The 27,534-nt window shown below is 42.2% G+C and overlaps 1 protein-coding gene across 1 annotated transcript; it reads left to right on the forward strand.

Annotated features, from left to right (window-relative positions):
* On the forward strand, positions 1–27,534 carry TESPA1 (thymocyte expressed, positive selection associated 1; the record flags this gene model as incomplete). Its single annotated transcript, XM_080704869.1, has 13 exons — positions 1–163; positions 1,948–1,990; positions 7,783–7,832; positions 8,459–8,512; positions 9,241–9,277; positions 9,547–9,645; positions 11,535–11,743; positions 12,215–13,020; positions 14,624–14,717; positions 22,631–22,703; positions 23,693–23,860; positions 24,263–24,335; positions 27,394–27,534. The coding sequence occupies 13 exons, from the start codon at positions 1–3 to the stop codon at positions 27,532–27,534; spliced, it is 2,010 nt and encodes a 669-aa protein (XP_080560995.1).

The raw sequence follows: 27,534 nt of genomic DNA on the forward strand, positions 1-27,534 counted from the left end.
ATGGAGGCCTCGGTGCTGAGCCCCACGTCCTGGGAGAAACGCCGGGCCTGGCTCCGCCAGAGCCGCAACTGGCAGATGCAGGTCCTGGAAGAGGAAGCCGCCGCCGCCCTGCAGGAGGTCCGGGACCCCGAGCCTTCCGGCCTGGATGACGTCTTCCAGGAAGGTAAGGGGCAGCTGAGCACCCTGGGCGCCCTGTGGACGGCCGCAGCCTCTAGTGACTGAAAGGCAACTCCTTGGTTTAGACCAGTGTTATACCCAAAGTCCGGGATCTCAGGGGGAGAGAGACCACCAACACACAATAATGCAAAGGCTGGAAGGGGGGAGGGGGTTTATTGGGGAACTAGCTCGAGCTAGGGTCCAAGTCCTCCGATGCAGTGGAGTTTTGACAAGGACCCCGAGTCTTTGTTCCAAGGCAGTTTTATACATTTCAGTCATTCGGGCGGGCTGTGATTTACACTTCAGTCACTCGGGCTGTGATTTACAAAGGAGTTATCTTTAAACCCAAAGGAATCTTTGATGCTGTTATCACAAGCAACTGGACAGGTTACTTGGTGCCTCCCATTTGGTTCGTGCCTCCTGAGGTTGGTTGGGAGTTTTTCCTCCTGACCCAGGTGCCAAAACTGGCACTTAACTGTTAGTTGTATTCCTGGGAAACTGAAACTCAGGCCTAGCGTTTGCGGTATGGATGGAGCCTGTCATGGCCCCGCTCTGGTCCTACACCAGTACCTCGGGGAGGCTCCTACTGAATTGGTTTAAGTGAGTTTAAAGGAAGAGCCATGAAGCAATCCAAGGTATGAATTATGTAAGAAGTAGGCAGTTTTAAGATCAGAAGAAGCCAGGTGTGGTGGCGACTCCTGTGATCCCAGTGCTTGGAAGTCTGAGAGAAGGATCACAGGTTCTAAGCCAGCCTCCATCACTTGGGAGACCCTCACCAACTTAGCAAGACTCTTTCAAAATAAAAACAAAATAGGGCTGAGGTGTAGCTCAGAGATTCAGCACCCCTGAGTTCAATCACCAGTACCAAATAGAAGAAGAGGAAGAAGAAGAAGAGGAGAAGGAGGAGGAGGAGGAGGAGGAGGAGGAGGAGGGAGAGAGGGAGGGGGAGGGAGAGGAGGAGGAGACTAATTTTGCCTCCTCCTGAGAAGCAGTTTCTGTAGGAACCCAAGGCTGAGGGTTACCTGTGCATGAGGCTTTGGGAGTTTCTATGCTGACTGTAGGAAGCTCCAGGGAAGCTGAGCCTGGACTCTGGCTGCCACTCTCACTACCAAGCTGTGTGGACTTTGGGAAATCATTTGCCTAAGGTGTACCTGTCCATTTGAGGAGGCAGCCCTTTCTAGCAGGCCTGTCAGAGCTTCTTTGAGGTTTAGATAGAAATTGACTGTTCTAGCTTATTTGATAGGAAATAAAAATCATAAACACAGAGTTGCCCTTTTTTAATTTTTAATTTTTGAAAGAAAGCCATCCCACCTGGATGAAGTGGCACATCCCTATAGTCTTGGTAGGCTGAGACAGGAGGATCACAGGTTTGAGGGCAGCCTTAGCAACTTAGAGAGACCCTATTAGAAAACAAACAAAAAAATTTTTTAAAAGGGCAGGGAGTATAGTACTGAGATAGAACACCTCTGGGCTCAATCCCCAATACCAAAAGAAAAGAAAAAAAAAAAAAAAGGAGCCATCCCTGTTTCCAACACTTGGGGAAAGGAAGCAGTGGGCCTAGCATCTTGGTCATTTTCTAGGGTCCTGGATGAAAGGAAAACAGGAGGTAGAGAAGATATGTCTACTACCTTTATGTAGAGCTAGATCCTTTTTGTAACTTAAAGAAAACTTTATGAGAAAAAATAAAGCCATGCTGGGCTTACACGGGATAGCTTGTGGGAAGGGGCTGAGGTGCGGGCAGGAGGCCTGGTCCCCTCAATTCTCACAATGAGTGGTGTCTGACTTTTCCAGGAAATGCAATCGATAAGATTGAAGACTGGCTACAGGACTGCGGGTGAGTGCCAGCCACCGAATGAGGGGGGCGCATGTGGTTGTGGTTGGCTCTGCTAACGGGAGGGACCCTTGGGACCTCAGATAGGAAAACGGGTTTGAACCAGGCCTGGAGGATGAGGGTGAGATTGGTTGGCAAGGGCATCGGAGGGATTCAAGGTCCATAGGTGATCCCGGCTGTGAAGCAGATGCCATTCTGGGCTGAGCCTGTTGGGCTGGAGGTGTGGGAGTCCGGAGTGGATCACGACTAACACTAAGAGTAGGACCTCTGCACCTATGGGCAGTGCTGGGCTGAGCTCCCAACGCCACTCCTCCTCTGCTTTCCCATTCCCACTGCAGTCTTCCACTTGTGACAAAAAGAAGGTGGTAGAAAGCAGCCGTCCTTCTAGAAGTGAGCGGCATCCCTGTCTCTACGCAGAAGGCAGGCAGAGGGAGGTGCTCGGGGCTCCCACAGTCACTCGAATCAGTGAAGAATTCATACACTTCAGAGCAAAGAATAGCAGCTCTTTGCTCAGCAACATTGAAATAGGAGACGCCTCACCCCATCAGCCTCTACCATTTTAGGCCCAGTCTACCCAGACACAAAGAGAAAGCCGGGACCCGGGCCTGCTCACTTCCATAAGTAGGAATTCTCAGAATTCGCAATTCCTGCCCAGTCCTTATTTCCCCTCCAGGAATGTGTCAAGCTTAGGCTTTATATAAACTTTAAACTCATCTAGTAACTAACATAAATAAACCCATCCTGTCTTGTTAGATATAAACAAATAGCGCTAAAAAGATCCAAGGTTGTTTATTTCAACTCTGCCCTGGAAGGCAATGCAGAGGGTTTATTTTGTGTTTGTTTTTATTGTTTATCAAATGCATTGTTCTTGTTGTTATAATCGTATTCAGTCTGTTGAGTGAATTGTTGAGTGAATTGGGGCTTCTCAAAATGGTAATGGGAATGCTTGCAGGTCTTGGTGAGAAACCTAGGATGGGTTCCAAAGTGCTGTGCAGGTGTGTGCAGACAGCAGCTGGCTCAGTCGTGTCTTTACATCATTGACTACTCTAGAGTTCCATCAATTCACATCAACATTCTTGTGAGATTTAAGTGAGCTAATACGTTGTCAGTGTTTTCTGCTTAAAACAACATGTGAGTGGCACCACTTAAAAGGAGCTTTATGAGACAGGCATGGTGGCACATGCTTACAATCTCAGTACTTGAGAGGCTGAGAAAGGAGGGGCACAGGTCCCCGGGCAGCCTCAGCTACTTAGTGAGGCTTTCAGAAACCTAGTGAGACCCTGCTTCAAATTAAAAAACAAAAGGACAGGGGGTGTAGCTCAGAGGTAGAACGTCCCTGGGTTCAATCCCCAGTACTGCAAATAAACAAACAAGCAAAGTAAATAAGTAAATAAGTAACTGGAGCTTTACAGACAGGTGTGGTGGTGTACGCTTGTAATCCCAGTACATGGGAGGCTGAGACAGGAGGATCACAGGCTCAAGGACAGCCTCAGGAAGTAGTGAGACTCTCATAAGCCTAGTGAGACCCTGTTTCAAAATAAAAATTAATAATAGGGATGGGGGCATAGCTCTAGGTCCAATCCCCAGTACCACAATAAATAAATAAATAAATAAATGGAGCTTTATATGTAATTATAATTTCAAAAAAATTAATTTATCTCCCTACCTACCTATCTTTCTATCTGCCTCTTTATTTATTAGAAAATTTACACCCAGAAGTGATAGTTACCAACTTTTGGCTACCACTTGAAAGGAAAACGAGTAGTCAAACGATATCCAATGAGACTTTAAATTTATCTTAAATATTTGTGTTTTTTGTATTTAATATTTATGTTCGATTTTATATGATTTAAGTATTTTATTTTTTCTTAGCAAATGTGGTAGAGTGTTTACTTGTGTGAAAATAGGGGGGGCGAGTATAAAGGTACCAGTCATTGTTCTTTACTCGTCTATACTTTGAAAAAGTTTCAATATTTACACTTCAAAAGGGCCATTAGGAAGTCTTTTAACACCCTTACCTTTGCTTCCGAAAGGAACTGATTATTATATTTAGAAAACATTTCCATTTTCTCCATTTTCTGATTCTCACAAATATGTATGTTTTACATACATTTTAGTCCAGCACTACCTCGAGATTTCAGTAAGTGGCAAACCACAAAGGCCACAGTGACCCCTGAGGCGATATCACCTAGTGACACTGTAGTGGCGTAGTCTGTATAAGTACACTCTGATGTTTGCACACTGATGGTATCATCTAATAACATATTTCCCAGAATATATACCTTTTCTGTGAATAGGCAATATGACTGTTCTTTTTAGTTGCATGGGAAAATCAGAAAAATTGAAGGATGATAATGATGATGATGATTAGGAATAGTGAGAGAACACTCAACTTTTGACAACAGATAATGAAGAAGCTAGAGGAAAACACTCTAAGAACGATGCCCTGCATCACCACAGCCTTAGGCTGCAGAGGAAAGGGGATGGACCAGGAACCCCGAGAACAGGTCATCTGTCCACAATGTTGCCAGTGCCCTGGAGGCACCTTTCAAATCTGACTTAAAAATGTAGAGTTTCCACTTTCTTTCCAATACCAAACATCCTCTGACAGCAAGAGGATTTTCTTTTCTAATAAATTATTCAAAGAAGTCCACTACCTTCCTGACCAATTTAGTGTTGGCCAGTGCAATTGAATCTAGTGGCAATCCATTCTACTATTTTTCCCCCTCTTGAGCCTACAGGGGATTTCCTGGGGCATGAAAATGCTGTTTACGGATCATCAAGGGTGGGGTTCAGAGCCCAGGAAAACATTTATATGCACTTCCACTTAAATCTCTGCAGGCAGGCATCCATGGAAACTGCCAGAAAGTGCTAAAAATAGCCACATGCTTCTTCTCACAATCCAACTCCCCTCCCTTCTCTTTGTTTATGAGTTGGATGCACAGGAGAGGTGGCTCAGCTCTTCTGTTTCAGACTTGAAATAATGCTAAGGTACCTTTCGACACAAAGTGAAAAGAGGGGAGCAGCTAAGGATCTAGTCCCAGCTGCTGACTTTATCGTCTCCGCAAGAGCCCATGAAATACTGGGACTCGGGTGTTGGCTATGAAGTTTCAAATTACCATGCACAGGGAGAAGGCATTAGTAGATCCAGCCCATGTCCATCCTGCTATGGTAGACCCCGCATACACAGAGGAAGGCCCACTGCACCAAAGCTCGCAGCGGGCCGGCACCCCCAAAGAGGATATAAAATGTCTGGCAGGGTAAAGCAGATAAGAAAACTGTAGGATGGGCAGCCAGTAAAGACCTGTATCTAATGAATGGCAATGCATTTTGCCTTCAGCAAACCAGGAATTTTATTAACAGTATTTTTAGTGTAACTTTTTATGAAGTATAGCATACTTATCAGTAGCATTTTTAATTTTTATATAAATTGTATTGGGGCATAATACGCTTACTAAAAAAGAAATGAGTATTAAATATAGAGTTGATGAATTTTCACAATGGAGATACAATTAAGAAACCTGAAGCAGACTATCAATAACACTCCAAAGCCCCTTTTTTATCCCCTTCCATCCTCGACCCTGCCTCCAAGGCAGAGGTTGATACCTTGACTTAAAATGGAATCAATACTTTGACTTAAAATGTCTTAAGTAAGTTTTAGAATTTTGAACTTTATATAAATAGAGTTATAAAATATATACTGCTTTATCTGGGTTTCTGTTGTTTAACATTGTATTTGTGATGTTCATCCCTGTATTTGCACACAGCAGTAGGTCATTTTTTAATCCTTGTATAGTATTAAATTATATAGTTACCATGCAGTTTTGTCAATTTACACTAAGTAGAGATTCTGAGACCTCCTTTGTGGGTTATTAGGACTAGAAATTTTTTTGCTAAATATATGCAGGCTTTTTTATTGGTCACAACCTAGAGGTGGAATAGTAGCCTGTTTTAATTATAGTTCTGGTAATAGTGGACCTTAGGAGTTGCAGCACTAATCCTAGAATACGAAATCTGAAACATTTTGAAGGCTGACATGAAACTGTAAGTGGAAAATTCTACACCTAATCTCATGTGAGGGGTTTCAGTAAAAATGCAGGGCACACTAAAAATACCATATGAAGTTACCTTTAAGCTATGTGTAGAGAGTGTATATGACATGTAAATGAATTTTATGTCTAGACTTGAGTCTCTTCTCTAAGATATGTCATTATGTATATGCAAATATTTCAAAATTTAAAAACCCAAAATATGAAATACTTATCATCTCAAGCATTTTGGATAAATGATACTCAACCTGTACTGTTTAGCAATAACACAAGTATTAAATGCAATAATATCCAATGTTCTGGTGCTAGGTGGCTATATTAGTTATGTTAGTGTCTAGTAATCATAGTAAATATTAATTTATATTAATATATAATATGTAAACATGATTGCAGTATCATATTAAAACATACTTCATGTAAGTATATATTAGAAAAAGAAGTATGTATGTACTTCTAGTAATATTATTAAACTTCCCCATTCTTAATTATTTTGAGTATCATTTCTATTTTTATAACATACCTTGATGTAGTGTTGCCATAAGACCATAAAAACTCAGATTTTGGAAGACATGTTTTTTTTAACTACTGAAAGAAAAGTGCTAGTAAAAGATGTCTATATATGTAATAATTTGCTTTGTAAAATTTAATTATGACTGGACCTACAGATGTTCAATTGATAAACCCATTCCCATTGTCAAACATTCAGTCAAGTGGCACTCCATGAGCCTGGGAGTTATCTGAACTGCAGAAGATGAAAAAGGAGGAGGTTCACTTAGGACCACCTTCAATCTATTTCCCTGCCATCTTGCTCTACCAATCTCTGTCTGCTCTAGCCTCCACTTGAGATCACATTCAAAGCATCATGCACAAGTTTCATTTTAAAAACTTTTAGGGAAACAAACTACACATAATTCACAACGTATCAGTGCTTGAGGTAGACATAGATCGTGATAAAATCTATGGACCCAAGTCCCCTTACTTAGTATTGAGAACATAAGAGCAACACGGGGCCAGGACTGGAACCTAGGGGAGCTGCCGTCAAAGCTTCCTCACAGGTTACTTCACTCACCAGTTTTGGACAGAGAGAATTCCTACCTTGTTTATGAAGTAGAATTGTTCCTCACTACCATTTATGCTGATTTCCGTTTGTACTTCCAGTAGAGATGGCAAGTGTTTGACAAGACCATTATCTCAAAATCTAAAAATATCTGTAACCAGGATGCAGTTTCTGCTGTTTCCTGAAGATGTGGTATTTAGCAAGAGCATGATTCCGAGAAAAAGAAGAGTGTGGGCAGAGAGGGTGACTCCCTAAAAGTGCCAAGAAAAAGTTAATGCTTGTATTTGTGATCTAGAAATATGACACTAAAACCCCTCTTCCATAAACACATCTCCCCACTTTTGCTTCTTTATTGTCTCTTTCCTATTTTACCTAAAGACTGAAGAATCATTGCAAAGCTGACTGTAGACATGTCTCCGGCACAAGGAGGCCTGATGACAGGTGTAGCACATCCCAGGCCCAGCTCCTCGTTGACTGTCTCCATGTACATGTTACATGTACATGTTACATGACTGTCAGTCAAGTAACCACTTGGCCTTAGTTTCCTCCAGGAGAAAAGTAAATTACATACTGTTGCCTCCGTTAGAAAAATAATACAAGCATATGGGATGTGTTGTGCATGTGTAATACTCATTGAGAAAAAACCCCTTGAAATGATTTCAACCTGTAACATTATTTTCGGGCCTTAGACACTCTGAAGAGGGGCTTTCTGAGGAAGCAGGACAATCTATCTACAATGGTGAGTACAGGCTCTGTTCTATTGTTCTTCTACCTGAAGAAGAGTGACATAGCTCTGTGTGTGTGTGTGTGTGTGTGTGTGTGTGTGTGTGTGTTTATACATTTTATACATGCATGAGAATACCTGAGTATCTTCAAAGTGTTTGCAGAACATCTTTTAGTCATTATAAGGCAGTCAAGAAGATTCAAAAGAGAGTGCTGACTCAGCCCCCAGCTCACTAATACTCAAATAATATTAGTATCTGTTCATGATTGTTCAGCTACCAACCACTGGTATCGGAAAAGAACTTTATCAAATGATGTGTATTTGTACATATGTTGAGGTGCACCCTCGTGTTTTTACTGTTTGGCAGGAGATTATTTGGTACAGAGCATAAGTTGGGTATAGCTGAGTATATATGTGATTCTGAATCAAACATGAATGTAATTCCTAAATAGCATATGTAAAGTGGGGGATAGTTTTGCAAACATGTGGATATCTAGTGTGATTGTATGAATGTGCAAATCTAAGGAAATGTGGAGATATTCAAGCATGCAGTTGTGTGTGTGTGTGTGTGTGTGTGTGTGTGTGTGTGTGTGTGTGTGTTTCAGCCTAGTTTTCTATGACCTTCACTTGATTATTGACAGGGTGTCCCAGCCAAGGAACCAGCTTTGAAGATGACCTGACCCTTGGAGCGGAAGGTGAGTGGCACATCTCTCTGAGGTTGAAGCCAATGAAGAGGCTATATGTTGGCTGAATTAAGGATAGGATGGAGGGGGTAAACTTCAGAAAGAAGCAAGCTTTCCCTGGGGTCCTGTCTGTAGGGGAAGAATGGTCTAGTGTAAATACAGAAAGCCTCCCATGCCCAGAAAGACCTCACTGGCCTCTTATGCCTCCTACAGGCCATGGCTGGAGCTTTCCTTTGACTCCTGGGGAGACCACCTATAAAGTCAACATAACATTTGCTACTCACATATCTTTGAAATTGCTTTCTCTATAAAAATGGAATCCCAAAAAAGTCTCTATCCTGAGTTTAAGACAGAGATGCCATCTGCTATGGGAAGACAATGGCATGAATAAAGGATGGAGTCCCTACCACCTCCTGATATCTCCTGGGACTCATGTGGTGGGGCAGGAAAGCAAGCTGGAGAGCTGAATGCCTCCTTCTCAAACAGAGGGGCTCTTGCTTAGACACCAGTCATGAATCAAAAGTTCAGAGAATCCAAGCCACATGCTCTCTGCCATATATGTTCCCCTGCCAAGACTGTGCTAAATCATTTTGAGACCCTACTAAAAGCAAAAGTCACAGGGTTTATCTAGCCTGTAGCAGTGGTTGAGGGAAATAGAGGGACTATTTTAAGTTTAGAAGAATGACCTCAGTTTCTATTTTTCCTTCTAACATGCTCTTCATCCTTCTTTTCCCATCCAGCCACACTGCTGGCCACCAATGCCAAGCTCTTCTCCAGGTAAATGTCAGGTTCAGCCAGGCTGAATAATGTCTCCATTAGATGACAGTTAATTGAGGCGGGCACCAGAGTCAAGGAGATTAAATACAGCTAAAGATTCAAAATAAAGTGAGATTGTCTAACCAGCCATGAGGGCACAGACTAAACTTCCTCAGCAGGTAGTTCAGAAGTATTCAGCAGAGGGTGAATACACCTCAGGGGCGGGATGCTTGGTGCCAGGGTGCAGATTGGCGACAAAACATGTATGACGTCACCTCTGATCTTGGCAGGAGTTTCCTCCAGACAGCCAGGCCTGGACAACTACTCGATCTTGGCTGTAGTTTGGCATCCAGCAGCATGACTGGGGGGACCAGCAAGACTAGTTCAAGGTAAGTTACAAGGATGGTAGGACTAGGAGGGTTGGGGAGATGAGAGGCAGCGGTCAGTAAAACAGGGAGCTCTTACTCCTTTATTCTGGGGCACCTTTCTAGAACTCATAGGCACTTTCTATGCACACTTGAGAATTATGACCCCATTTCTCAAGAACAAAGGGGATGGAAAGGATCTTTTCAGAGCTGCATGCTATATATAAAATACACATGTCTCCCCATGCTGCACCTTCTAGTCCAGGAGCTGTAGTAATGTTACCAACACAGTGCCTCAGCTCATAGCAGGTACTCAATAAACAATGTATTGATTAATCTGTTAAGTTGTTGATTGAATAGAATAATAAAATATGAGTTAAGGTTGGCCAGGCAATAACTGTGTAGAACCTGAGAAACCAAATCAGACGAAGGACTTGCCCCCAGGGATTCCACAATTCTGCACACATCTAAAAGCAGGCAACATGCACACAAATCTAAAACAAGATGGGAAGTGACAAGAGCTAATACAGCAAAATGAAAAGCGCCAGAAACTTGGAGTCGAAATGTGAATTTGAGACCTTGTTCTGAGACTCAACTTTTGTCATGGGACTACGTGTAGCGCTTCTCCTCACTGACCCTAGCTACACCCAGGTCAGTTAAACGAGAGTGTCTGGAGAGAGGGGTGGGGCATCTGCATTTTTTTTTCAAGGCTGATTCCAATAAGCAGCCAATAAGAAGTGTCCAGTAAGACACTTCTTATTGTTGCTCCCGGTTGTACCTGTCAGGGACCCTGCTGCATATGTTCTTTAGCCAGAGAAGATCCACAGTGGAGCATAAACCCTGCACAAGTAAGAAGAGAGCTGTGGGGTCTGAAGGCCACTGGTAAGGAAGCCCATTCAGCCAATAAGAATTGTCTTTGTGGTCCTCTTGGCCAAAGCCTAGACTGAAGAGGACATCTTCTGGTTCCAGTTCTATGCCTGCCATTCACACATAAGGAAGCAGGCATCCAGATCAAACAAGCACTTAGCTGGCAAGCACAGTAGTAGATTCGAGGAGTCCAATGGTCCAGGTATTTATTAAATGAGATGGTCACTATTTGAATCAGAAATTCAAACATCCTTTCTAAAGAAAGGACAGTACTCCTTCAAAGCCTCGAATAACCCATAGCTCCTTTTGGCCCCATTGCTTTTAAGGTAGTTATTGAGCACTGGTGTCACCCACTTGGTGGTGCTCACGTTTGGATGTAGATGCAGGTGTGTGTGTGTGTGTGTGTGTGTGTGTGTGTGTGTGTGTGTGTAAGAGAGAGAGAGAGAGAGAGAGAGAGAGAGAGAGAGAGAGAGAGAGAAAACACTTTATCTGGGCTTGTCTCCTGAAAAGAGTGCTAGAAAGAGGTATACTTCTCAAAATCAGATCTTGGATGTACTTATTGATTTTTACCTTCAGAGTGAAAATAAAATTAGACCTATGTTCCTTACACATTCATTTAGCTGTCTCACCCACAACTACTAGGACTAGAACTGACCAGTAAATACTACAGCCTCAAAACTTCTTTGCTTCTATACCTCTTTTTATTCATACTTACTTAGATTTCTTTACAGCTGTAATAGATTGTTCAATGTAGTGTAGTAAGATTTTTTTCAGTTTTTATAACTAGAACTGGACTGTAATTCTTATGTTTCAGACAGAGAATTTAGGATCAGAGTAGCGAAATTTTCCTCAAAAGTCACAATGGAAGGTAGAAAAACGGACAGAAGGAAATTTTAGTCTCCTGATATTCTGGATTACCATATGTAATTAGATATTCTGAATTACTGTATGTAATTAAATATTCTGGAGTATCAGATGTGATTAGATGTTATGATAACCATATGTCACAAAGTTGTCTCCTACTTACCCAAACTCGCTCTTTTCAGCATCTCAGAGATTTTGGACCAGGTGCAAGAGGATGCAGAAGATGTCCTCTTCAGTCTAGGCTTTGGCCAAGAGGACCACAAAGACACTTCTCGGATTCCTGCAAGATTTTTCACCAACCCCTCTCAGGCCAAGGGCATTGATTTCCAGCTCTTCTTGAAGGCCCAGGTGCGGAGGATTGAGATGGAGGACCCCTGCCTCATGCTGGCCAGTGAGTGTTACAAGATGTTTGTCTGCTACTCCCCCAGCCTCAGCCCTTCACAACAGGGCCCAGTGACTTCAAACTCTACTTCCTTTAGGTTAGTGTTGCTTGACTGTTTGATTTCCTCTTACGTTATTCAGGGAAGACGGATGCTTCAACGTTTGTTTCTTTCTCTTGAAAAAATAATATTCAAGAGACCTCAGACCACTATTGCTTCCTTTTAGTTGAAACAAATCAGCACAATGTCTTTACATCTTTGCCATTTCCCATTTCCTAGTCGAGATATCTGCTGGATACCAGGAGTCAAGAAGCCAAGAAAGGGAATCCTGGGTGTCCAAAATCTAAATGGGAGAAACACCAATGTATAAATTGGCTGATTCCCTTTGAAGTTTGAGCTTTACAAAGGCTTTTGAATGGGGAGGTTTAAGAGCTAATTTGCTGATGAGCTCCTGACTCACTGTCTTCAACCCTTGCACCCAGGCAGGTTTAAGCAGGTGGAAACACTGGCTGTCACTGCCGATGCCTTCTTCTGTCTCTACTCCTATGTGTCTAAGACTCCTGTCCAAAAATTCACACCATCGCACATGTTCTGGAATTGCAACTCGGCCGATGCACCATCCATCAGGATTCTGGCCCCGGAGCCTGAACTCCACTCACCCAGAGAACGTCTCCGGAAAGCCATCTCCAAAATGTGCCTGTACACAGGCTCCCGAGATCAGCTGTCACCATCCCACAACACCCCAAAAAGGAACAGTTTGGACCAAGTAGTGTGGGAAGTGATGGACAGAGTGAGAGGAGAGAAGCTAGCTCTCCAGCAAGGCCCTGGGTTTGGGCAAGGTCCACAGGAAGATCCTGCACCCCCCACGGGGCAGACACAGCTGCCCACTTCTTCCTCTCCACTGGTCCTCTCCCCTGAGGAGGAAACACAGGCGATGTCCACGGGACAGGCACCATCACAAGCTCCCGGTTGTACCTGTCAGGGACCCTGCTGCATATGTTCTCTAGCCAGAGAAGATCCACAGTGGAGCATAAACCCTGCACAAGTAAGAAGAGAGCTGTGGGGTCTGAAGGCCACTGGTAAGGAAGCCCATTCAGCCAAGAATGAGACTTTATGGAAAAGAAAGGGCAAGGCAAGGAAGAGCCTATTTCAGAAGAGTCCCTTGGAGAGGAAGGTTAAGTCCTTGGACCTGTCCACTGTCCAGCAGAAATGGAAGGAGAGCCGAGACAGACTAGAGCTGTGCGGATCTCTAACCCAACGGCCTCAGGATGCTTTTGGCTCAGAGGAGGTGAGTATGCTGGAGGTGAGGGAGAGGCTGGCAGAGGAAAGCTCTGGATTATTTCCCAGAAGATGAAGCAGGAAGGCCTTTGAGTGAAGGAGATCCAGGTGTCCTGTGTCCTATCCTCACCAGATATATCATTTGAATAAAATTCAGAAACCTTGGGGAATCAATTAATATAGAGGAAGAGAAACAGGCCTGGTTTCCTTCCTTCCTTCCTTCCTTCCTTCCTTCCTTCCTTCCTTCCTTCCTCTTTCTCTTTCTTTCTTTCTTTCTTTCTTTCTTTCTTTCTTTCTTTCTTTCTTTCTTTCTTTCTTTCTGTGTGTGGCACTAGGGATTGAACCCAAAGGCATTCTACCTCCAAGCTACACCCTCAGCCCTATCTTATTTTTATTTTGAAACAGGGTCACACCAGGTTGATGAGAGTCTTATTCCTTGCTGAGACTGTCCTTAAACCTGCAATCCTCCTGTCTCAGCCTCCCAAGTACTAGGATTCCACCTAGCCAGACCTGGCTTCTTAAGAGCATTCAGGTTTCAACATTGCTTTTGTAATTCTTATCTGATCCCATCTCTATTAAGGGTTCTTTCGAAACACATAACATTTGCAGGGGTCTTCATAAAAATACAAATGGAGGTTAGGGGTACACAAAGCGAATCCTACTGTATACAATATGTTCTCCCCTACCCTAACAAATAAGCAACCATTAAGACCCAGAAGTCCAATTTCCAAATCCAGAAGTCTTATACTTTTAGGACTTCTATGCCCAAGGACAATAGTGTAGGAAGATCTTTTCCCCAGGCTCTGATCTGTCCCATCCCTAACCTGTGTACCATAAAGGGGCTTTCACACCCATGTGTGGATGCCCCAGCCTGCAGATCCAAGAGCATTGGCCTTACCCACACAGCCAGCCAGCCATTGGTCATCACTCAAACCTAGGTCAGTCCTTGAGAGAACAAACAGCGGGGAAAACCAATGCAGGTCCCTACAACCAGCTCAGGGCCACTTGACCAGCAGATTTTGTGATTCTGTGTGACTAGAGCATGATTTGACATGGATAGTGCAGAATCCAGATAGGTACATCACCTAAATCTGGACCCTCTAACACTTAACATTTCTCTCTTTTTTTGTGTGGTGGTACTGGGGATAGAACCCAGGGGCCTTCACCTCTGGGCTGCACTCCCAGACCTATTTTTTATATTTTATTTGGAAACAGGGTCTCTTAAGCCAGCTGAGGCTGGCTTCGAACCTGCGTGATCCTCCTGTCTCAGTCTCCCAAGCACGGGGATTACAAGCGTGCGCCACCACGCCCAGCTTAACACTACTCTTACCTGGGTCTATGGATGGTACTACCATTAAGTGTTGGGATCCCTTGGGGAAAGCTCTCAACTTTTTGTCTTAAGGAGAGGCTGTGATTATTTGTAATATCCTCTGCATGTACGTCACCTCTCACTGAATGCAGAACCTCAGACCCCATCCTCCAGGTGCCTGATGCAACAGAAGAGTCCAGGCCTCCCCAAACACTCAGCCTCCATCCCCTACGGCTACCTCCCACCTTCCCTTTCATGTCCCCACACCTGGCTGCTCTGAGTTCTTCTGGGATCTCAGTTACAGGTTCAAAGCAACAGCAAGGAAGATGAGGGCTGTTGGTCCAGAAGACCAAGACACCCCCACCTCTACCAGACTTTCCCTGGAAAGGATTCAAGAAGTAAGTGAGCTTGTCTCTCGGATAGTGGTTCTCAAACTTGGCTGTACTTGGTAATCACTTCCACTGGGGAGATTTTTTAAATATCCATGATGAAGGGGCCCAAGTCCTGCAGTTCCCATTTCATTGATATGGTACGGAAATCATGACTGATTTTTTTAAGTTCCCCAGATAAGGCTGGAGAGTAGTTCTCTAGATTAGATGAAATGTATTCTGAGCATCTAATATCCCAGAGGGCTTGTCAAATACAAATGGCTGGACCCCAACTCACAGAGTTTCTGATCGAGTAGGTTTAAACCTTGCCCAAGAATTGGCATGTCTAGCAAGCTCTCTGGTGATGTGGAAGCTGCTGGTCTAATGGTCACGATTCGGGAACTGCTGTTCTAGAGGAAGTTCTACAAAGCCTTAGTGCTTAAAGCTCAGTCCATAGTCAGCAGCATGGGATTTGGGGTAGAAATGTAGACTCTCTGTCTTCATCCCAGACTTTATCATAATTTTACCAAGATCCTTCGGTTAGGTACTTCATTGACTTACTGAAGCTTGAGGAGCATTGTTGCAGAAGTTTTGTAACAGAGACATCCCTGGTAATCTATATCCCAGCCTCTGCTTTTGGCTAAGTTCTAATCAGCCCACATCATAGGACTCAGGGCCCACTCCTCAGTGTATCTCACAAGTATGCTCACTTAGAATCTGAGTTTCTTTTTTTCTTTCTTTCTTCCTGTCTTTCTTTCTTTCTTTCTTTCTTTCTTTCTTTCTTTCTTTCTTTCTTTCTTGTTGGTATTGGAGATTGAACCTAATGGCACTCTACCACTAAGCTATATAACTGGCCCTTTTTATTTTGAGACAGGTCTTACTAAATTCCCCAGGTTGGCCTCAAACATGCAATCCTCCTGCCTCAGCCTCCCAAGTAGCTGAGATTACAGGTGTGCACCAACATATCCGGCAGGATCTGAGTTCCTTTCTGAAACTAGAACCGATGGACACAGTTCTCCTTCCCTTCTCAGAGCAGAACAATGAATTTAACATACACTCTTGTTGCAGCTAAAATTTCTTTCCTTGAGATAGGAGTTTTTCAGTATTAGCTCTTTCAGAGGTATTTATTTTACCTTTAAACACTTTACCTTTAAACAGTTATGTGAACCCCAGGCCAGAGGCTGGACCATCATCTGAATTCAATCCCTACCCGTGTAAGAAATAAGTAAACAATGTAAAAAAGGAAAATGAATTTAGTCACAATTTGTCTCAAACAGGAAAGGTAGCTAACCTACCTCTAAAAGTCCTACAGGATCATTATAATTGATAGGAAAAAAGGCCAGGAAATATTTATATGTAAATTGAACCAGGCTGCACTAGCCAGAGATATATTGCAATTCCAATTTTTAAACCCTTGCCCAAGCTTTGGGGCCAGTTCCTCAGTTTCTGTGCTCAGCAAGATGAAACTCAGTTGCAGAAAAATGATTTATCAGGGAACTTCTGAGACTGCGGCTTTTAAAAAGGTTTGTTGCCATTATACCAGAAAGTTACCATGCAAACTAAGTAGGAATAAGTCATTTATACTTTTAATCACCTTTGTACTAGGTCCACAAAGAAAATGGCATGAGGGATGATTATTCCTGTCCCCGGGACAGTAGGGATTAAAATCTTTCTTGAGTTAAGTAGATGAATCTTGCTTAGGGATCCCTTCAGTTTAGATATTTTAGCAATATCTACCATACCTCTTACCTGAATAGTTTCTTTGTTGTTGTTGCTAATACTCTAAAATTTCAGTATCATATGCCCAGCCAGACATACAATGATATTTAGTTCTGACTCGGAATTCTAATTCTCTGTGGTTTCCAGATCCTAATCACTCTTCTTTCTCTTTTACCCATTCCTTGCATCTCTGCATATATAAATGGTATGTACAAACTTAGCCACTCACAAAAGAGGTTACTATCAGAAGGCAACAATATATGTAGTTTTAAAAGTTTAAGGTTGCTCTGGGTTTCATTCTGCTGGTGTAAGAAACTGAAAATTACCATTCAAACAACCTGAACAAACTGAAAAAAAGCTGAACAAACTGAAAAATGAGTAACTTTTCTTAGACCCATCAGCGAAGTGGGGTCACAGGGCAAACCAGGGCCCACAAACTAGAGAGACTGACAGGCTGGGGCAGAGAGCCCAAGTAGAAACTCATGGGCAGATGCCTCCCTAGGAATCAGTGCCAACGCAGAGGAACTTGGGCTTTAACTAGAGAATTGCTGGGGGGTTAACATGGACCAAACTAAGAAATAAAAACTCCAGGGGCACCCAGTCATCAGGGCCTGCACACTTGTGTGAGTTTTACCTCCAGTAACTCAACTAGGTTCTCACAGTAAATATCAGAGAATAATCCACCACCACCACCACCCTCCCTATTCCCTGGCAGCTGGAGGAATTTGAAATATGTCAGAGCACCCTGCTCTTAGCAAGGTTGGCCCTCAGGAAGAAGTGGTTACCAGAAGTCTAACCTGCTGAGGTTATAGCAGAAACCAACTGTGCTGGAGGAAGGGAAGCCCTCAACTCCGGTCCCTCTAGCCATCCTCTGCCACCAAATCAAGGAGAGGGAGCCGAGAGGCATGTGTGAAATTTGCCCTGCAGAGGCACAGGCTCACTAAAACCTGCACCTAATCATAGAACTACAGAGGCTTTCCCTCCCCCTTATATTTCACCCTGTATCACTAAAGGCCTAAGTCTTTCTTATCAAGAAAAATACACTAAAAGGCAAAAAAAAAAAAAAAAACCCCACAGATCGAAGAGACCAAGCAAACATCAAAAAACCCAGAGTCAGATAGGATCAGGATGGTTATCAGACTGGGAATTTAAAACTATGATTTAAATGCCAAGAACTATCATCGATAAGGTAGGCAGCATGCAAGAATAGCTGGACAATATGAGCAGAAGATGGAAATCCTGAAGATTTTAAAATAAGTTTTAGAGATTACTGAAAATGAAGAATGTGTCTCTGAGGGGCTTCTTAACGGACTGAACATGGCTGAGGAAAGAATCTCTGAGCTTGAAATGATAGCAATAACAAATTACTAAAACTGCAATCAAAGAGAAAAAAAAGAATGTAAAAAACAACAACAGAAGCAGGACAGCTACAAAAGGTCTAGCATATGGATGCTGGCAATTCCAAAGGAAGAGATAAAGGAACAGAAAAAAATTTTTGGAACAATATTGAATGAGTATTTCTTGCAAATGAATGTCAAATACCGAACCACAGATCCAGGAAGCTCAAGAAACAGTGAGAAAAATAAATGCAAAATAAAAATTGCTAATACACCTGCCTTGTAAGAAATGTTGAAGAAATTATTTAGAGAGGGAAATGATAAAGATCAGAAATCCAGCTTAACATAGAGAAAAGAAATGGATCAGAAAAGAAGTGGAGGTAAAATAAAAACTTTGATTTTTTTGTATTCTTGACTCATCTAACAGATAATTTTTTTCAAAATAATAATGGTAAAGCTGAGCATGGTGCTGCACGCTTGTAATCCCCACACTTGGGAGGCTGAGACAGGAGGATCCCGCAGGTTCAAAGACAGCCTCGGCTAGTTTAAGAGACCCTTTTTCCAAATAAAATATAAAATAGGTCTGGGAGTGTAGCCCAGAGGTAGAAGGCCCCTGGGTTCCGTCCCAAGTACCATCAAAATAATAATAATAATAATAATAATAATAATAATAATAATAATAATGTGTGTATACGTTTTACTTACATATATAAATACATACATATATAAGTGAAATGAAAGAAATAGTACAAGTGACAACAGAGAAGAAGAATTTTTTTTTTATTATGAGATACTCATATTGCCCATTAAGGAATAAGATGTTTTATGAATGAAACTGGATTAGTTGTAAATGTATATTATAAACTCTAGAGAAACCACTATAAAAAGAGGTATAACTGATATGTTAATAAATAAAAGAAAATAGAATCTTATAAAATGCCAAATTAGAAACATGAAAGGGAGGAAAAGAAGATAAAAATAGAACTAAAAAGCAAGAGCGACCAATAGAAAACAGTATCAAATGTGGAAGGTATTAAACCAACTATATAAATAATCACCTTGAACATCAATGATCTGAACGTAACATTTAAAAGACAGATTGTCACAGCACCTCAGGAGACAAGAATCAACAACATGTTGTCGACAAGAAACTTGCTTTAATTTTAGAGATACATATGATCAAAAGTAAAGAGTTAGATGACCATGCTAACACTAATGAAAAAAGCAGACAGAGCAGACCTTAGAACACTTAGAAATTGTTCTACCAGGAATAAAAAAGAAGGAAGAATAAAAAAGAGGCATTGGTCAAGTCCCAGGAAGATGCAGCAGTCATTTTTTTTTTTTTTGCAGGTCTGGGGATGGAACCCAGGGGCATATGACCTCCAAGCTACACCCCCAGCCCTATTTTTTATTCTTTATTTTGAAACCGGGTCTCACTGAGTTGCAGAGGGCCTCACTAAGTAGCTGAGGCTGTCCGCGAACCGCGATCCTCCGGTCTCAGCCTCCCGAATGCTGGGATTACAAGTGTGCGCCACCACGCCCGGCTCAACACAGCAATCCTGAAAGCATATGCACCAAGCAACAAACAGCTAGATATGTGAGGCAAGAGCTAACAGAACAGCAGGAAGAAAGAGCTGAATCAACTATTACCGTTGAAGACTTCAGGATCCCTCTATGATCAAAAGACAGACCCAGCAGCGTAAGATCAGGAAGAACTTAGTTGATCTCAGCATTTGGTCTTTCAACTGGATATAGTAGAGTAGCATTGTACTACGTCATCCAAAAACAGATTGAACGCATCTTCTCAAGAAGCAGAACATGGGAGGACACCTGGATGACCTTGAGTTTGTTGATGTCTTTTTTTTTTTTTTTTTTTTGCAGGCTGGAACCCAGGGGCATTCTACCTCCAAGCTATACTCCCAGCCCTATTTTTTATTCTTTATTTCGAAACGAGGTCTCACTGGTTGCAAAGGGCCTCAACATCCAAGAAAGAAAAAAATTGGCAAGTTGGAATTCATTAAATTAAAAATTCCTACTCTGTGGAAAACATTGTCAAGAGAATGAAAAACACGGATGGAAGAAAATATTTTCAAAATAAAGGATTGCTCTCCAAATATACAAAGAACTCTTAAAATTCACCAGTAAAAAACACAATGTGGCTTTCAAAATGGCTCCCACACTGGAGTTGCCGTGATGGTAGAACATTTGCCTTGCATGTGTGAGGCCCTAGGTTTGACCCCAAGCACACACACCCCCTCCATCCCCACACATAACAAAAATGGGTCAATAGCCTCAACAGACTCCTCACTAAAGATAAACAGATGGCAGCTAAAGATATGACAAACGCTTCATATCATATTTTATCAGAGAAATGCAAATTAAAACCATAGGAGGTGCCCCGTATACCTGTTAGAATGGCCAAAAACCTGTTATACAAGCCTGGCATGGTGGCACACGCTTGTAATCCCAGTACTTGGAAGGCTGAAATAGGAGGATTGCAAGTTCACAGCCAGTCTCAGCTATTTAGTGAGGCCCTCAACAACTTAGTGAGACCCTGTTTCAAAAATAAAGAGTAAAGAAGAGGGCTGGAGGTGTAGCTCGAAGATAGAATGTCCCTGGGTTCCATCCCCAGTACTGAAAAAAAAAAAACAAAAATTCTGGAACACTTAAAACACCAAATGCTGGTGAGGACATGAAACAATAAGAACTCCCATTCATTGCTGGTGGGAATAAAAATAGAACAGCCGCTCTGGAAGGCAGTTTGACAGTTTCTTAAAATCAAAACAGACTCTTACCATATGCTCCAGCAATCATCCTCTTTGGTATTTACCCAAAAGAGTTGAAAACTTAATGTCCACACAAAAGTCTGCACATGGTTGTTTATAGCTTTTCATTCATAATAACCAAAACTTGAAAGCAACCAAGATATATCCTATGGTACATCTGCCAACAGAATACTATTCAATATTAAAGAGAAATAAGCTGTTATGTCATTAAAAAAAAGGCATGGAAAAAACTTAAATGCATATTACTGAGAGAAATAAGCCAACCTGAAAAGGGTACATGCTCTGTGATTCCAAATTTACAACATTCTGGGAAGGAAAAAACTATGGAGACAATAAAAAGATCAGCGATTACTAGGGGACAGAGTGATGAACAGGCAGGGAACCAAGGACTGTTAGGGGAATTTCCTGAGTGATACTATAATGGTGGTTACACATCATTATACATTCATCCAAACCCATAGAATGTCAACACCAAGAGTGAGTCCCAGTGTGAATGATGGACTCTGGGTGACGGTGTGTCAGCGTAGGTTCATCAGCTGTAACAACTACACACTCTGGTGGGGCTGTTGATAAGAGGGAGACCTGTGCATATGTGGAGGCAACGTGTATATGGGAAATCTCTGTTCCTCTACTCAGTTTTCTGGGAACCTAAAACTGCTGTGATACATAAAGTATATTAGGACTAGGGGTATAGTTCAGTGGTAGAGCACTTGCCTAGCATGCACAAGATCCTAGGTTAGAACCCCCTCACCAACTCCGGTTCTCAGTACCACAAAAAGTAATAACATTAAAATTAAGTATATTAAAAAATGAGCTGTGGTGTGCAGTCAAATGACTTACTCCATATTAATTCAGTATTCTTAAGGAAGTCACATAACTTTAGATTTGCTTTATGCAATAGGAGAATGTTATATATAAATCACATATATACCTGTATATGGACTACATATTTACATAAACTGTGTGTGTGTGATACTGGGGATTGAATCCAAGGACATTCTACCTCTAAGTTACACGCCCATCCCTATTTTATTTTTTAATTTGAAACAAGTTCTCACTAAGTTGCAGGCAGCCTCGCTAAATTGCTGACGCTGGCCACAAACCTGGGATCCTCCTCTCTCTGCCTCCCAAGTATTAGGATTACAAGTGTGCACCACCAAGCCTGGCTTACATAAAGTGTTAACACCTACATGGAGTATATGAAGGAAATGTAACATATTAGAATAATAATTATAATGTTGCTGGTGATCCTGAATTTAAGGAATGGCAATCATGGGTAGTAATTTTCAATCCTGGCAAGCTTTTAAAAATAACTATTTCCTGGGATCTTCTAGTAGAATTAGATAGGAATCTTTTAGATTGGGGTCTAGGGAATTGTTTTGAAGGTTTTCTAGTTCGTTACCCACTGCTACATAACAACCACACAAAACATAATTACTTAAAAGGAAGCACGGCTTTCTTGTGTGGCTGGTAGATATTTTTTTTCTTGCTCATTCCATCTGGATCCATTTACATTTGGCCAGTGTCTGGATTGGAAGGTCAGAAGTGAGATCCTCCACGTGTCTGGAGCATGGTCCTGAAGGTCAGCTGGATGCTCTCTCTATGTTGTGTCTGTATGTAACATGTCTTTCTGACATGGAAATTCAGCAAAAAATGAAGCTGCAATGACTCTCTTGAAAGTTTCATAATATTCCCTTCTCTGCATAGTATTGTTCAAGGCCAATAAAGCCAACCTAAAGTCAAAGGGATGGGAACAGAGGCTACATTTTCTTCAGTACTGGGGATCAATCACACAAGCTAGGCAAGGACTCTACCACTGACTTACATACCCAGCCCTTCTTATTTTATTTTAAGGCAGAGTCTCACTAAGTTGCCCAAGTTAGCCAAAAACTTGTATTCCTCCTGCCTCCGCCTTCCCAGTATCCGAGATTATAGGCATGCTCCGGCACACCCAGAATTTGTTTTTAACATTCTCATTATCTAACATTTGCCGGTACTTCTTTTCTTTTGTGGTGCTGGGGGTTAAACCCAAGCCTTTGCACATGTTAGGAAAATACTTTACCCCTGAGCCACTTCCTCAACGCCAGACTCTTCTTTATAGTGGAGTGGCAAAACTGTATCGAACAGAACTATAGGACTGTCGTCACCATCTTTATGAATAGTTCACATGGACAGTTAGAAATATCAGTTTAATTAAAGGGCTTTGTTCTTCACATATTAAAGACTCACTAAGAATAAGCTCTCATTCTAAAGCTCATTCAAACTAAGACATGGCATATAAAACTTGGAAAGGAAATTAATTCCTAGACTCATCAAATTCAAAAGCAAATGTGCAGTAGCTAGGTTACCATACCAAGAATTGAATTTATTCTCAAATACAAAGCTTTGCTTAGGTAGTATTTGTCCAGCAGATGTCAGCATCATGCACACACACACACACACACACACACACACACACACACACACACAATGCTAACATCTCCACCAAAGCAAGCTGCGTGCTGATCTGTAGGATTAAAACCTAATCCATGCAGTGCCCAGAGCGCCCGGTCCTCACACAAACCTGTCCCCACTTTGATGAAATTCCAGTTTTCAAAAATATTAGATTTGACTTGCAAGGGAATTATACATTTCAAGTAAATGGATTTTATTTTCTGCCAAGGTAATGAGATTTCATCTCAGCAGAGATTATGCTTAGAAACGCTGTGTTTCACTGATTCTAAGGCGCACACTTGTTCTCATTTTAACATGCCTGGAATCAGGATAGATTTTTACAAATGATAGCCAATTAGACCGTCTTTTATCCCCCTCGACATGGAATGTAAAATAAATGAGTCTTACAAAAGATGGCTCACCAGATTCAGTGAAATACAGTAACTTTAGAAATGAAATGCACTTCGTGTTGCCAGTAAGTGAGGAAAGATTTTGTAGCTTTCCTTTCTAGACCGACCTAGAAGGGTGAGAGAGCTCTTCCCTGACGCAGTCTCTGGCTCCGTCTTTGAGTCCTGCTGGTTCCTCAATCTTTCCAGTGTTCTCCGTGTTGTTCAATTGCCTCCTCGAAAAGCTATAAACTATCTTGCAGTGTTCTAAGTATTTGTTTAATCGTCCTTTCACAAAGCTATAAACTACCTTGCTCAATCCAGTTCCTCTATTTTCCTCTCAGAGATCACAATCAGGTGGGGCAGCTATGCACGTACCTCAGTGCTGCCGTGGTCAAGGCCCCCGTGACAAATGTAAAAGGAGGAAAGTCACGCACCGCCGTCAAGCGGCAGAGCTCTGCGAGACCGTTCCTCAGATACACTGAGAAGCAGCCCCACTTGTTCAACAGTCTGTAATTATCTCCTGGAAATGAACAACAGGATCTCACGGAGTTGCAAAGGGCCTCGCTACGTAGCTGAGACTGTCCACAAGCCACGATCCTCCAGTCTCTGCCTCCCAAAAGCTGGGATTACAAGCGTGCGCCACCACGCCCGGCCTAAGTCCCAGGAGTTAATAGTACTTGCTGTGAGCTGCAGGACGGGTGTGAACCTGGGTTGGGGTGGGAGCCGCATGGGGCTGGCACTGTGGTCTGTGTGATCTGTGCGTTGTCCAAAGAAAGCCAAGTGAGGAGAATCAGAGTTAGAGTCCAGCCCTATGGCCTGACCATGCAAAAGCTCCAGGGACTTCGCCTCCTAAGAGGGAGTTGCTTTTTTACTGATTCATCATGATAAAGTAAATGCTTTTTGGTAACTAGCGCGGGGAACCTTTTTCTGTTAAAAGAGGACCTGACCCCCAGGCAGCCGCTTTCTCTCTTCCGTGCTTATTCAGTTAGTCCCCGCCAAGGAAGATGGCTTCATCTTCCTCCATGATCCTGGCTAAGAAAGGATGATCCACACCATACCTCATATTTTCCAAGAATTTTAACTTTATGGCTGTTTCTATTGATGCCCTATTGCTGAAATGTAAACCACTTGACCTTTACCACATTAATAAGAACCAGGGCCAAAGAAAAGGTTCCTTTTTTGTTGTTCATTTGCTTCTTTTACCATATCTGAGATAGCAGGTGCATATGTATATGTAGATATGTAGCTATATAGAGAGAGATAGAGACATATATGGATAGATAGGCCTCTGATGTGTATAGACAGAATGTTATCATAGAATATATATTATATATTTTAGTCATGAATATATTATATATTCTATTCAAAAATATATATTATATAACAATATACTCAAAAAGGAATATATATATAACATCTATGAAGTGAAGTGATCATATCTAAAGGGTCATTTTTGGATCAGTTCTGCTAGTAGCAATGGGAGCAGAGACAATGGGGGTTCGCTGGGAAGGCCAGAGAAGACATGATAAAAAAGGAAACTAGTCTTTGATATCCTCAAATTATGGGTCACTGAAAGCACTGTTTTGAGGCAGGTACAGTGGCACATGCCTGTGATCCTAGCTACTCAGGAAGCTGAGGCAGGAGGATCACAATTTTGAAGCCAGCCCTGGGCAATTTAGAAAGACTCTATCTCAAAATTTTAAAGAAATTTGTTAAGTTGCCTGCCATCATCATAAACTCTCCTGCCACCCCAGAAAATCCCTCTACAAAGTTTTAAGAGAAAGAAAGCAGTTTTATTTTTGAATAGGCATTAAATCAGAATACGATATATATCACACACCAAAAAAAATCCACTTAATAAATTGCAAAAAAAAAAAAATCTGTGTGTGGTGGCACACACCTGTAAGCAGTACTCGGGAGGCTGAGACAGGTGAATCACAAGTTTGAGGCCAGCCTCAGCAACACAGCGAGACTCTCTGCGACCTAGGGAGACCTTCTTCAAAACAAAAAATAAAATGGGGCTGGAAGTACAGCTTGGAAGTAGAGTGCCTAGGGTTTCAATACCCAGTACCAAAAATAAAAATAAAAACTAGATTTAAAAAAAACAGCAAGAAACTTCACCTTTTTATATAACCAAGCTGATACAACCCATTATATTTGTTTGTCTAAATAAACAATAGCTTGTTCTCAAGTAAGAGGTCCTCACAGTGCCAGTGTTCACCCCAGATTCGCCTGGTAGTTGGGGTGGCCATCTGTGTTAACTAATTGGCTTATTAAAAAAGAAAACTAAGCTTCTCTTTAAAACAAAAGATGGATTTGCAAGTGGGAGAAGTTATGTAAGTTTCCCAAGTTCTCACCAGAACTACAAGATAGAATGTTCTTATTTGTGTGATGGGGCTTAAAAATATTAATGTAAAAAGCAAATAGGAACTGACCTAAAGAAAGTAGATGAAAGGCTCAAGAGACTCTTTTGTTGTGGTGGTGGTGGTGATGGTGGTGGTGGTGATGGTGGTGGTGATGGTGGTGGTGGTGATGGTGGTGGTGATGGTGGTGGTGGTGGTGATGGTGGTGGTGGTGGTGGTGGTGATGGTGGTGGTGGTGATGGTGGTGGTGATGGTGGTGGTGGTGATGGTGGTGGTGATGGTGGTGGTGGTGGTGATGGTGGTGGTGATGGTGGTGGTGGTGATGGTGGTGGTGGTGATGGTGGTGGTGGTGATGGTGGTGGTGATGGTGGTGGTGGTGGTAATGGTGGTGGTGATGGTGGTGGTGGTGATGGTGGTGGTGGTGATGGTGGTGGTGATGGTGGTGGTGGTGGTGTTTGTGTTGTCCTAGGATAGAGAAAGTTTAATATCTATATTTGCTGAAGGGAAAGTCAGAGGAATCAGAGGAGCCAGGGATCAGGAGGGGAGGGATGACGGTGTGAGGTCACTGGAGACTTGGGAGGGTTGAGATCCACAGCACTTTTAGAGGGCATAGCCATGAAGTAGTCAGACAGATCTTTGTCTCAGGCAAATAAAAATAATAGATGTGAATACAGTTATATTGGTTAATTGAAAATGAAGTCCTAGAAATTTCTGCCCTTCAATTTATTTCCTTTTCCTATGTATTCATCACTAATAAATGTGAGACAGAGGATCTGAGGAAGGAAGTAGAGATTTAAAATTACCACTATGGGGAAATGCAAGAAACATCTTTATTAACATGTAGCCAACAGTCTATTCCTGTAATACCAGCTACCAGGGAGGCTAAGACAAGAGGATGGCAAGTTTGAGGCCAGCCTCAGTTAAGACTCTATCTCAAAATTAAAAGGGGGTGCTGGAGATATAGTCCAGTAGCAGAGTAACCCTGGGTTCGATCCCCAGTACAGAAAGAAAGAAAGGAAGGAAGGAAGGTAGAAAGAAACACATGCTTCATAAAGTCTCATGATTCCTTTACCTAGTTTCTTTTCACTGTTTAAATACAACATAAAATAAAAGTATAAACATATACTCTTGTAAGTATAAAAGAATATACTTTCAAGTATGAAAGTGAACTTTTATAAAAGTATTAATGAATAAAGAGTTAACTCTTGTAGGAATCTCATGATGAGAAAAACAGAAACCCAAGTCACATGATCCTTTGCAGCGGCTGCTTCTAATAACCTTAAATATCACTACGATAGTACAAAACATTTCCTCAGGTGGATGAAAATTCCCACCAACCTCAGGGGCCAAAGTTGTCTCAAAAATGTTCCATGTAGCCAGGCACAGTGGTACACACCTGTAATCCCAGTACTTGTGAGGCTGAGATAGGAAGATCGCAGGTCTGAGGCAGCCTCGGCACCTTAGTGAGGCCCTGTTTCCAAGTAAAACATAAAAAGGGCTGAGGATGCAGCTCAGAGGTAGAACGCCCCTAGTTTCAATCCCTGGTGCCAACTAAAAAATCAAAGAGCATCATGTGTTTCTTCTATGTTCCCCCTGCAGGCTTTCTCTGCCATCCCAGCAACCTGTGCTCTGACAGCAGTGGCTTCTCAGAAGATCTGAATCCTTCCTGATTCTCACAGGAAGTTGGTCTGCCTCCCAAGTCCTGCTCCCTGGCCCATGGAGCTCCTGAACTCAGTGGGAAAAAGACGGCGTGGTACACAGGAGAGACCAAACAGAGACCTGGACCCTGCATGCTTATGCTCTCACAGACCTCATGCTAG

The sequence above is a fragment of the Muscardinus avellanarius genome (assembly GCF_963383645.1).
Source record: "Muscardinus avellanarius genome assembly, chromosome: 11".
NCBI classification, from domain to species: Eukaryota; Metazoa; Chordata; class Mammalia; order Rodentia; family Gliridae; genus Muscardinus; species Muscardinus avellanarius.